Source organism: Pseudorca crassidens, chromosome 8, assembly GCF_039906515.1.
Source record: "Pseudorca crassidens isolate mPseCra1 chromosome 8, mPseCra1.hap1, whole genome shotgun sequence".
Classification (NCBI taxonomy): domain Eukaryota; kingdom Metazoa; phylum Chordata; class Mammalia; order Artiodactyla; family Delphinidae; genus Pseudorca; species Pseudorca crassidens.
The window spans coordinates 43008001-43020675 of record NC_090303.1 but is presented as its reverse complement, the minus strand read 5'-3'; the positions used below and the strand labels follow the sequence as shown (position 1 = coordinate 43020675).

Below are 12675 nucleotides of genomic sequence, written 5' to 3'. Positions count from 1 at the left end.
GTGTTGGCTTTTCTTTGGAGTATGTTCAGAGTTTAATGAAGGGAATCACTAGGGACTCAGACCAGCAAAATGTAGACCAGTTGTGTTAGTATTTGTGTTTGCAGGACATAAATTAGAGATGCAAAATAAAAAATGAAGTTAGTAATTGACTATGAATGTCCACATACATATAAAGAAATATGTGGGTTATTTAAAAAATTTTCATCTAGATTGAGCTGTAATGAACAATACAGAAAATAAGGAGACCGCAGATCACAGGTTTTTCAACAAGCGTTTGAGGCTAGCTGTATATTTTGAGCGGTTCATACACTGTGTTTAACAGGTTCCTTGCTCATTAGTTATATTTTAGCAAACAGCGATTTCAGAAAATGTTTTAGTTGCAAGCTACCCTAGAAGTAATTTAATTTGTGCATCTCTTCCTGAATTTGTTAATGTGTGAATCTTAATTTTGGGAATGAAGGGGATCTTAATTTGTTAATGTGTGAGCTTCTGCCTTGTTTTTTAGGATTGGTCTTTTACTGGTAGACATAGGGAAAATGGACAGGGAGAGGCTCGCCTTCTGACTGAGGGGGAAAGAAGAGCTGCACCGTATTCTAGAGTATCTTATGATCCTCTGCTATTTAATCTTTTTTAATTTACTGGAAACCAAGAGTTCCTTTGTCCAGGATGATTAATCTGTGGCCGCTGCAGACTTTTAAAGTAAAGGTTTGCATCTCTCAAACTTTCTCAATTGGAATTGCTAAAAAAAAAAAAAAAAGACCCAGGAAAGTGCAGTACAGTAGTAAAAAGATTTGGTTTTCCACTGAAAAAAAAAATTTACCCACATTTGAGCAGCAAATGGTGCAAATTAAAACACAGATACACATGAGTAGAATGAAAATGATTTCCGTGTTTATGTTTATCACCAACATAGTTATTTACAAATAACCCATATGAAAATGTAAAAAAGCATATTACATCTTCACATGCCATCTATATTAACTGAATAAAGGTTAGTGACATTATTTGCAAATCTGTAGTTAATTGTACATAGACATTTTGTGCGTTAAAAAAGAAATGTACATAATTTAAAATAAATTACATTACACAATTTACAAAGTAATATTAACAAAAACTTCTTAGACAGCTGCCTCCTTACTTAAAATATTAATAAATACTCAGGTAATTAAATTAACCAAAAAACATATTTAGGGGATTATAATTTATAGAAAGACATTGCAAATTTAATAAAGTTATATTTTACAATGACAGATACTGATCGCTTCAAATCTTTGTACTAGAAATAGGCAGGAAAAAGTATCAGGAAGGAAATCTTAATGTTTCCTTTGAAAAAATAAACATAAATAGAGTCCTGAAAAATAGTTGGGAAAAGCTCACTGAGGGTTCAAGGTAGGTAATCTAGAAACTATTGTTTAAAAAAAAAAATCTACAAAACACAAGACTGACACCCAGTGATAGTTTAAATAGACTAGAGGTTTTTGATCACTGGAAACATGACTCTCACAAGCTAAATGTCTTCATATAACTGCCATTTTAAGATCTGCCTTGGTAGAAGCACGAAAACATAAAACTACAAAATTAACTCTATCCATTTAGCATTTGTTTTACTCATTTCATAATGTAGACATAACCATTTCTCAGTTTCCCTGCTAGATACAGAATTATATCACACTGGAAAACATCCTTTTTATAAAGAGTCATGTCTGCTGGGCCCACACTCCAGTTTCAGACACCTGAAATCCTGCTCTGCACTGTCAGCCACCTGAGGGCAGGACCAGAAGGGACAGGCAGAAGTTTCAGTTCCCACATCTTAATTAGACCCAGGAAAGATCACTGCCTGACGTGATTCCTCACAGATTTGTTCATGGACTGCTCTCCTTTCAATACCCTCAAGCTTAGAGTGGAAATAGAACAAGAAACATATTTGAATTTGGTAATATTTTTACAATTAGTGAGACCCTGGATCATTTGGGAAGCCTGATTCTTGCAAATCTGTTCAAACCTGGATTCAGCCTAAGAATAGGCTCTTCTTTCTGTAAGTTTTGAAAGGTGCAGGCGTCCCTCGCTGTCTTGTAGACTAGCACGTGAACAAAGGCATGAGGGGAAGATTGGTGGAGGGGGATAGTACTGGGTAGGACTAAATCTAAGGTAGGAATTGACATTTTTACAGAAAATGTCTGTTTTTTTTTTTTTGGCATGTCCTCCACAGCTTTTCTTTTTTACTCATGTCTTTGACCAGTACATTCTGTTTACATCAACCTGTTCACACTCTAAATGACACTTTGACTCCAATAGGAAAGACATATAGGTATTCACCGCTTTTTTTTCTTATTAAAAATGTAGGCATGTTTAGCAGAAGGTGGTTCTGAGGGAAGCAGACAAGATTAGTTGTAGATAAGAGAGCAGAGTAGACAGAGACCAGGCACTGAACATCATCATAAAGGAGAAGGATATACAGGGAGTTAGAGGAGGTTAAAATAAAAATTGAGAGGTGTTACTTGCCACTATGACCACTGCCACCTGCCTGAGGGGAGAGGAGCCATATAGCCAAAGCCTGCCAGCATGGCCCGAGACATGGACATTACATAAGGAAAAATACTAACCGTGTTGAACACTAAATCTGGAGTGAAGGGTGATGTGTGTGTGATTTTCACTCATTAAGCATTTTTCCTTGTTTTGAATGTCTTAGATATAGATGTAAACAAAAGCCATTACTAATATTTTACAGTGCCTAGCAGAGTGTCTTACATGTGATAATTCAATAAATATTTTTCTTGTTATAGGTACTTGTGCTTTGTTATAATTAAAAACATGCTTTTATGCACTCCTTTTTAAATTAGCTTTAAGCTACACCAGAGTCCTCAAAAAGGCTTTGAAATAAGGATTGTGGTCAATTTCCTAGATTAGATATTGATGAATGAGCAAACCACCCTCTTTCAAGAGAGATCAGTTATGCCACTTCTGTGTCATTTAAATGGAAACAGTCCAACAAAATAGCATAATACTGTGTCAATATTTTTCATTTCTTTTTTTAAAACCAAGCAAACCTTCATACTTACAGAACAGTAATTCTTAATCTTTGTGGGCTCACAGACCATTTTGGTAAGTCAAAAGTGTCAATAGACAAGTTACTACTATATTGCCCTCCTGAATTCTTCAAATAAACAGGAGGAATAAGGTTTTGATGAAATTCCAGTAAAGTACTTAACTCATTATTGACTCATGCCAGGAACAAAAATAAGGCCATTTTCATGTTATAAACATGAATATAGTAACCTTCATTTGTCCAAAATAGTCAGCTATCTACATTCTCCTCTTTGTACCTTTCTAACAAGAGGTCATCCAGTATTTATTTATCCTAATGAGGAACTTCCAGTATGCTCCCTAGTGTTAGATCACATTGAACCTAGCGTCCTTCATATCTGTAAAAGGTAATCAATTTATGAATAAAATCATCTTGTATTTTCATGACATTTTATAATGTTGATCTATTCATTTAATTTTAACAATATAGGTAGGATGATACTGATCTACTTTCTTAATTAATGACTTTTAAATGATCGTAAGTATAGCATTAGTAGCAACAATATTTTATTCTAGTCAACAATTTCAAGGGTATTGGGTATGGCATGCATTTCATAAGCCTGTCAGTGAAACTCTTCAAGTAACTGCAACGGACTATTTCTCAACCATTTTGGACAAATGGAGTTCATTTTATTCAAAGACATCAACTTGAGGATTATCTGGAAGACCCCTGAGTACGTATATTGACAATCACAGTTTTAGGGTGACAATATTATTTTTGTCTTCCTCTTTAATAAGACAGATGAAATGGAATTGTTTTTATGCTTTTCCTTGTTCAAATCCTTGGTTTAAGGTAAAACTCTCATTTTCCTGACATCATGTTTGCTTAGAAATGATTTACATGTTGCTTAATACAGTGAATGTTGAATAAGGAATTAGTGCTTACCACATTTAATGCTTATCGAAATATGTAGAAATCTGTTTATTTGAGGGACAACGACATTCCAATCTGTCTTTTGTAATCTTTGCAAATACTCTAGCAAACAGTAGGGGGAGTTCAAACTCTAGTATGAAGGTAAGATACCTTCTAGTCCAAACCACTTGTAGAGCAACACAGCTATGTTTAAGACAGAATAGCTTGTGATGCTATTTTTTAAAGACCTGAAAACGTAACGTCCTTCCGTCTCCCAAAGGTTGTCACAATAAATGTTGCCTGAAAAATGGTATCGCTTTTTAATGGCACCTTTTGAATTTTCCTTTCATACGAAAGAAACCAGCCGAGTTAGATATCATTTTACTGTGCCATTCCCAGGGCTACATCTGTGAAAAATATAGCTACTTCCAATACAGTGATAAGCTGAATGACCGTTTTTCATTTCTGAAATTAAACACTGATCGCAGTCTGAGGGTAAATGAATGAAAGCTCAGGATGACACAATGGAGAGTGAGTTAGCACTGAAAAAGCTTCTAGACCAGGGACCAGCCAAACCACAACAAATGTGGTCTGCTCACTTCTTTTAAAGGAAGTTTTATTGGAAAACATCCATGCTCATTCTTTTATGTACTGTACTGTGTATTGTCTATGGCTGCGTTCTCACAATGGCAGAATGGAGAAGTTGCAACATAGACCTGGCTGAAAATCTTTACCATCTGACCTTTTACAGAAAAAGTGTGCCACCCTTGGTCTAGATATTTAATGAAGCCCTGGACAAAATATTTATTCTTCTCTTTTAAAAATTCTAGTTTTTGATATCATACATTAAAAAGACTCGCTTCAAATTTTACTGGTGAGGAAGACAAAACAATGGATTTTGAAATACATTCCATCTGAAACTAGGAAAACAAATCAGGGAGAAAGAAAAAATCAACACACAATTTTGATTTCTTTTAGTTACAAAAATCACAAACACATTTTTTTCCATCTGCTCAAAATTAAAAAGACAACCAGCTCCTTTTTTTCTTTTCTTTTCTTTTTTTAACAAAGATAACAAGTATAAAAATCTAGTCATAAACAGCCTTCAAAGTACAATTAAAAACCAACTAGAGGGACCCATCTTTTGGAGGGTTAGTGAGTTCGGGATTAAAACACTTAAATTACCGCCATGTTGTTGATGTCACAATGGCTGCAGTGATGAGGAAGTGTGCAGCAGATGTAATAGCTAATTCCATTCTGTCGCCATCCCAACTGAACTTTACTCTCTTTAGGACACAAGAACTTGTAAATGTCTCCTTGACACTCTGAGCACAGATGTCTTCATCCCATATGAAAAGAGGCAGTTTCTATGGCAATACTGGTTAAGTGCCTATCATGCTGCACTAATATAGTGCAAAAATGTGCCTTCCATATAGCAAAAAAGATGCAGGCAACCAGTTTGAAAATTAGAGAAAGTAGAAACATACTGTATTAACACAAGCAAATTAGTTTTCCAGACAATAACCACTATAAAATACTGAACTTGAGGACTCTTCTAAGGTACTAGTACCTGTCGAGCATTTGTAGTTTGGAGAGAGACAAGAATTAAGTCTTATAAAAGGGTCTTTGCCTCTGAAATGCAGGTCAATGAAACTATCATCAATCACCAGGATGCTGAATTTATTCAGTGGGTTTTCTGCTCAGTTTAGAGTTTATCTTTATTCACCGTTAAAATTGCTTATTAACAAGTACATAATCTGACATAATGTGTATCAATTGAGTATACATGTTGTTATGTTTGACTATAGTAGTGTAGAGATCTTGGTATAAACTCTTCATGCGAAAATGTTACTATGGTTAACTGCAGACAGAGGCTTGCATCAGGCATCCTAACTGGCCAATCCCACCACCGTATTTTAGAGATGAAAGTGAATTATCAGTTGGTAGATTTCAGAAAGATCACATGAAACTCTCAGAATGCAGCATGTATTCAACTAAATCTCCTAGAATTCTCAAGGCTGATGGTTTCTGTGTAAGTGGTACTGTCTTGATATCTCCAGTGGCACTGTGATTTTCACTCTTAATGATGATCTTTTAAGAAGTTACGATGTATTTTAATCCATACAGTTTGAATAGCTTTGTGGCCTCTGGATATCTACAGCAAAGGTAGAAAGCTGAGACTGGTTGTTGCAGGATAAGTTATGGTTTACATGTCTGCATCTCCATCGTAGGCTAAGGTTAAAGGTTTCAGTCGGTTGTTTTGCCTTCTTTGGGGTTTCTTTGGCTTTTTGCTGTAAAGAAAAAAAAAATCATTAAAATTGGGAGAAAGAAAATATTCAATTGCAATTTTTATTGTTTTAAATGAAAAAACTGGAAACATTGGTAAACCTAAATTGCTTAATTGCCTACACTGCCTAAATTCAACCTTAAAATTTGATTTTCTGGTTTTTTAATTTCTCTGTTTTATGCTCTGAATAAACTTGAAACAGAACCCTTCAAATATTTTATTATCCTGTAAAAGATGAATTGTTTAAATGGTATTCCTCTAGTACTAACAATGAAAATAATGTTATAGTATAATCATTTATATTTGTCCATAAACTTTTATAAATAACACAATTTATAATTAATAAATGTTTTAAGAGATAGTTGAATTGGGTATTACCATAATATCTTCCTCAGTAGTAATTCAATATAAAAACCTACAGTTCATCATAAGTATACAAAGTAATGTTTGCTTATAGAACGAAGGAGAACACACTTGAGAAGATGACCTGGGGCAGCTCTGGCTCATCTTCAGAAATTAAATGGATCACATTTGGTAGTTTTTAGATTATCTAAGACTAAAGCCATGCTTATTCAGAAATTCAGATGAACACTAATGTGGAATACTTATTTGAGACATTAGATTGCTGTTCTTGGTTATGGCCAGTTGAAAGTGTTTGCTCTGAAATAGAGATCCCCTTAGATTTTGAAATATTTAAACACTCACCAAGCTAGATATATCATGGAGACAATGAAGATGAGTAACACAAATGCCCCAGCTGCTACACCATAAACCCAGGTCTTTAGTCTCCCATCTAAGAAGAATGGATATTAGTCATTAATTTACATTAGTCTGGTATATATATGACAGTCTTTAACCACAACCAATGACCAGTCACATATGACCAAGTCCTTTCAAAACTCAAAATGAATTATTGCTTAGGCATAATTAATGATTAATGCAAAGCTGCTATAGTTAGTTAGATGGTCCTTCATTAAAGATAAATTATCAATGAAAATTGAATTGAAAAGCAATGAAGTTTGAATTCAAGTTCAGATTTCAAGGTAACAGGCCTACATTTCTGCTGCTTCTTATCTGAATTTTCTTTTAAACCCAATATATGTGTAATGCTAATATAAACATTTTCTTCTGATTTTCATTCTATCTTTAGAATGGCAATTGTGAGAAAAGAAGAAAAAATAATGCAATTTCAAGAAAGTCCTACAACTTTGAGTTAATGCTGACAGGTATCTCAATGTAAACTTTGTCATTTAAATATTTTTTCCAGATGAATTGATAGTAAATACATTTAACATTTTTGGAATTAATAATCCTTTATCTAGTTTATACTTAGAGTGTGCTTTAAAACTGATTTGACAATATCCTTTGTAAAAACAGCCAAGTTTGATTAACATATAAAAGGATCTCTAAATAAATTTTTTCTACCTTTTCTATTGTATGGAATCAGGACAGGAATTTTTCTTTTCTTCCAGTTTTATGATAGGAACTTTTAAAATTTGGTTTTCTGGTCTCATTCACTTTGAACTTCTCAGTTTTATATTCTGAATAAACTTCAAACGAGTGATACTATTAATGACTTTGCCTAACCTAACTTGATCCTCACACCAACATATATTTTCTGTTGCACACATACAGCTAAACATATGATTTTAGAATTAAAATATAGATTGGGCAAACTGACTCCACAGAGACTCTGGTTTATGCAATATTTGGAAGGCATCAAAAGCAAATTAGTACTATGAATTTTTTTTTGTGCCTAGAGCTGGATCAATTAGGGGTTCACTTGTTGGAAACAAACTAAGTTTATATTCTAAATACGCTTTTTTTTTTCTCAATTCTAAAGATTTATAAAATTTGAGTCTGGGTTCAAAATCGAAAGAGCTCTATTGGGTTTATTTGCCCTGAGAGAAATTCAACGAATATTTTTGGGTTTCTCATAAACCAAGAGCAAGGTCTAACTGTATGTTCTTAAAACATGTACCTTTTTAATATATTAAAATGTTCACTTTAGGAAAACTATATATTAAATGAAAAATGACAATAATAATATTCTCTCTTTAAAAATCAGTTTTGATGTGCGGAGATCTGCTTGGATTTTTGGTCAGGGTCAAGACTGCAAATGGCCATTTGCTGGTCCTCTGTCCTGGACACTGAGAGGAAGAGTTTCCCATGCTTACAGAAACAGGTCAGCTTCATATTTAACCACATCATCACAGGGATGATGTGGTTAAATATGAATCACCCAAATATTGAACATACTTAAAAAAAAAATTCTCAATAGTGATTCACCAGTAAGGGAAAGTGTTTTGACTAAATGCATTAAAAATGTGCTGGCTATGCAAATCGCTTCCTTCCTTTCTCATGTTTCTAACGGAGTCAGGGAGTAGTTTATGCCTGGCTTTGCCTGGAGATTTCCTTCGGTCATGAACTAGGCATCCCTCTAGGGTGTGAGAAAAAGTGTCATGATCTTAGTTACCATATAGCTCTTGCAGCACATTTTTAAGCACGAGCTTAGTTCTAGGGCTAAGCATATGGTTGAATCAACGGCAGAGAGAAAATGTACAGAGTAAGGATAGCATCTGATGAGGCTTCAAGCTTTTGTCTGTATGGGCTTCAAGTCCATTGCTAGATACATTACGAGCTGTCTGTTGAATATGACAGGTGTCTGGTCAGTCTCCAAGTTTAGACTGTCCCATCTAGACAGGAAGGCTCCATCCCTGCCCCCGTTTATCTGGTGCTAGTATAGATTCTGAGTATTTGAGTGTGCCAGCTCTAAGGGCTGGTAGAAATTGGTCTGGCTGCCAAGTATCTCCTGCATTGCTGATCTTCCTGTTTAAGGTTCAAATATTTAACACTCTGTGGCGAAATGGAAAATTCTTTAATGTCTTTATAGTTTTATTTGTTCGAGTTCTGAATGACAACACTTTTCTCCTAATATTTTCATTGTTAGATTTCTTTGTTCAATGTGAAAATAATTACACTTCTAAATTTAGGACTGAAATTAAAATAAATAATATCAATCCTAAAATTTTTCTCAGAAGTACTCATTTTTCTGAATTTTCAGCATGAGTGCTTTTTTCATAATAGTAGAAAATTATAATTTATGGCAGTATCATAACATAAATGACTATACATAAAATAATTAACTCATATGAAAATGCTTGCTCGTTTTTTTAATCCTTTGGCATTGGTTAAATATATAGCTAAAGAATTCTACATCAACACTGTCTAGTCACTTCACCTGGCCCAAATGGCTGTAGAAACCAGGTCCTTCCCCGTCCTGCTGGGTTACTGGAGGGTTGGGTTGGATGTACTGCCCGACTGGTTTTCACATCTCCTCTTTTGTCCTCCACAGTGGGTATCACCACCACGGGGATAAGTGTGCATTGCTCAAGTGTACCATTGGAAGACATGACTTCAGTGTACCCTTCTTCACAACTGCACATCCTCGTCTGCAGGAGAACAAGACTTATACTGCACATGCAAGGTGATCTTTATAAGCATAACAGACCTGACTTGAAGAGCAGGCTTTAAAGAAATATTGTTCTGGGAATTTACTTCATGTAATTTCTGTCATAACTACGTAAAAAAGAACACACTTTTTGTCCCTTTACAGACTTATTGTAACAGTAGAGGCAAGTGCATTCAGAATTGTTTATAGTGATAAAAGGAGAGGTCCCAAAATAGAATTTTTATGCCTCAAGACATGCTTTTCTGGGGTTGGGGAATGGATTGTACCAGAGGCAGTGGGGTGACAAATGATGAAGCTGGCTTGCCTACTCTAATGAATTCACACATACCTCGCTACAGTACGAGTGGGGTTGACTACACGGTGGATTACAAGACCTGTCAGCATCAGGCTGGCGCACCACCAAGCAGCCCCCTGCAGAACAGAAAATCATATTTTGACAAGTAGCATCTCTTGCAATGATTAAAAATACATCATTGTTGTAGACTTGTCTTTGAATCCTGAACCACCTTGGGAATCCCACAGACTTTTCTGAGGGCAGCTGACTGAAATATTTGGTTGACCTTGACCACTGTATTTAGGATCTCGAGGCTCTTCTTATTCAGAGGAGACAGCATAGTACCTGCCACTCAGCAGGTGCTCGATAAGCACCTGTTGAATGGATGATTTTATAGTTGCTACTCTGAAAACACTAATTGCCTGCAAGCTATTTATCATAGTTTCTGAGACCAAGTCCAGCACTAAAAAGCAGATTTAATATTCTTTTAAAATTCTTTCTTGGTTATTCAAATAAATAGTTTTCATGTTAAGATGTCCCTTTAATTCATGTGACTATCTTGTATATGTATTTTTCTTTCTTTTTTTTTTTTTTTTTGCGGTACGCGGGCCTCTCACTGTTGTGGCCTCTCTCGCTGCGGAGCACAGGCTCCGGACGCGCAGGCTCAGCGGCCATGGCTTACGGGCCCAGCCGTTCTGCGGCATGTGGGATCCTCCCGGACCAGGGCACGAACCCACGTCCCCCGCACCGGCAGGCGGGCTCTCAACCACTGCTCCATCAGGGAAGCCCTGTACATGTATTTTTTATAATACATATTTCTTTTTGAGAAAATCACTAATTCAGGATATTTTTAGGGTATAAGAAAACAAAGGCAGCTATAAGTGTATGTCTGCACTATTGTTTTAACTTGTCATTGCAGCTCTCTGTTTAGTCCTCTTCTTTCTTCCTTCAAGTACAGTACCAGGTGTGCTGAAGTTGTTATAATGAAGTTTCAAGACAAGAACAGATGTCATACAGAAACAGTATTGGTGGCATGGAAAGAACTGATAGTTTGAAACCATACTTGTTCAACTTAGAATTTTAGCAAAGCAAGATTTTTCCTTTATTTGTGGAATTGATGATCCTCTTGGAATCTAATCAAAGGTACCTATTAATTCCTTGCCTTATCTCTCTATATTATAAACAAAATATTCACAGAAAAATTGTTATGGAAAAGCAGTTAGTCATTGCAAGGCAGTTGCAGTTACATGGCCATATTGAAGTTATCATCATTAAACATATGAAGACAAAGTAAAGCAGCATCTTGAGTTTCTTATAAGGACAACTATTCATAAAATTAAAGCAATCAATCAAGCCAGATAATATACTTTACATGCTTGTCTATTTCTCATAAAGAATCTCATCTCTCCTAAAAGATGGAAGAAGAATGCATACAGAGTTTATCACAAATCAATCATTTACACATTTTTTTGGGGGGGATATAAAACAGCATTAGAAGGGAATAAATACATGGGATACTTATATAGAAAGGAAGTTGAAAATATGATTTCTACAGGTAAGTCTTTTAAAATTTGACTTACCTTTGCATTGGGGAATAGCCCCAATTCCAGTGTGAAAAGAGCTTTTAACATGTAGAAGAAAAGGCAGACGACTATTATTTGCATCCATATTTGGGAAAAATAAACACTGAAAACTGATAGGATCCTCTGGGGAAGCTGTAAAATACCCTCTGAAGAGTTTAAAGAAGAATGTAGACATTCATTTTCAACAGCTGAGTTGAGTGGACCACCTCTATAATGCCTTTGGGTTCAGAAAGCCTATGCTTCTCTTCCCAGAACTCTGTCTCCCCCTGTTGCCTCGGAGAGTGGTGTGCTTGGAACAGATTTTTCTTCCAGAAAATAACAGTGTGAGAGAGCAAAGCGTTTCTTGGTAGGTGTCTTTTCTTTGTTATAGATGTATCCACTGGGAGTTGCTATTATCAAGTGTTTCTTAACACAGATTTCTCATGTCTAAAATCTTATCTTCACAAGAATACAATCTGACATCCTGCTCTAGCTTTCATAAGGAAGAAATTAGTAATTAGGTTTCAATAAACCCAGGTAATTTAAAATTCAATATAAAAACTTATGCTTTCCAAAAAGCATATCGACCCCTGCTCCTATCATCTTACTGTAGATATTACAGTTAAATTTATAAATGGACATTACTCAAAGGCAACAAAATGCACATTACTTTTTCTCCCTGCCAGAGGGTCAAAACAATGGCAGCAAGTCAGCAGGTCCCCCTGTTAACTGTCAATACTCAGGCTGCTGCTATGCTATGGAGATGCCTATAGATTAGATCTCTACAAATACATTGTTTAAGAAGAGACATTAGATCTTTGGGTACATGGGCCTGAGGCTGAGGTTCTGTTCTGACCCTGGTTTCTTTGTAGAAAATTTGCAGGGTGGTTCACTCCATGTCTGGAGCCAGTTTTCTTCCCTCTTCAAAGGGTCTTTGGGATCCCTTGCATTTACTGGACTCAGATAAGGAAACTTCAGTAACTGTAGATTACAGTAGATCTTGGGGGTATATTTGGGTCAAAGGAGATTCAAAAAAAGTTTTCATTTGGATTTCTTCTTTCAATGTACAATGATTTTTGACTTGGGACAGAGTAGGTAGATTGGCTGCTCATATGCTCTGGGCTTGAGTTTTACCAATAGGTC

General features: G+C 35.6%; 1 protein-coding gene across 1 annotated transcript in view; it reads right to left on the bottom strand.

Annotated features, from left to right (window-relative positions):
• Positions 1-869: 869 nt before the first annotated feature.
• Positions 870-12675, bottom strand: part of THSD7A (thrombospondin type 1 domain containing 7A) — a 452500-nt gene continuing 440694 nt past the window's right edge. Inside the window, exons 25-28 of the mRNA XM_067746269.1 lie at positions 10025-10107; positions 9466-9676; positions 6930-7017; positions 870-6228 (exon numbers count right to left, since the gene is read on the bottom strand). Coding sequence (XP_067602370.1) covers positions 6144-6228; positions 6930-7017; positions 9466-9676; positions 10025-10107 — 467 coding nt within the window. The 3' untranslated portion in view covers positions 870-6143. The remainder of the gene's footprint in view (positions 6229-6929; positions 7018-9465; positions 9677-10024; positions 10108-12675) is intronic.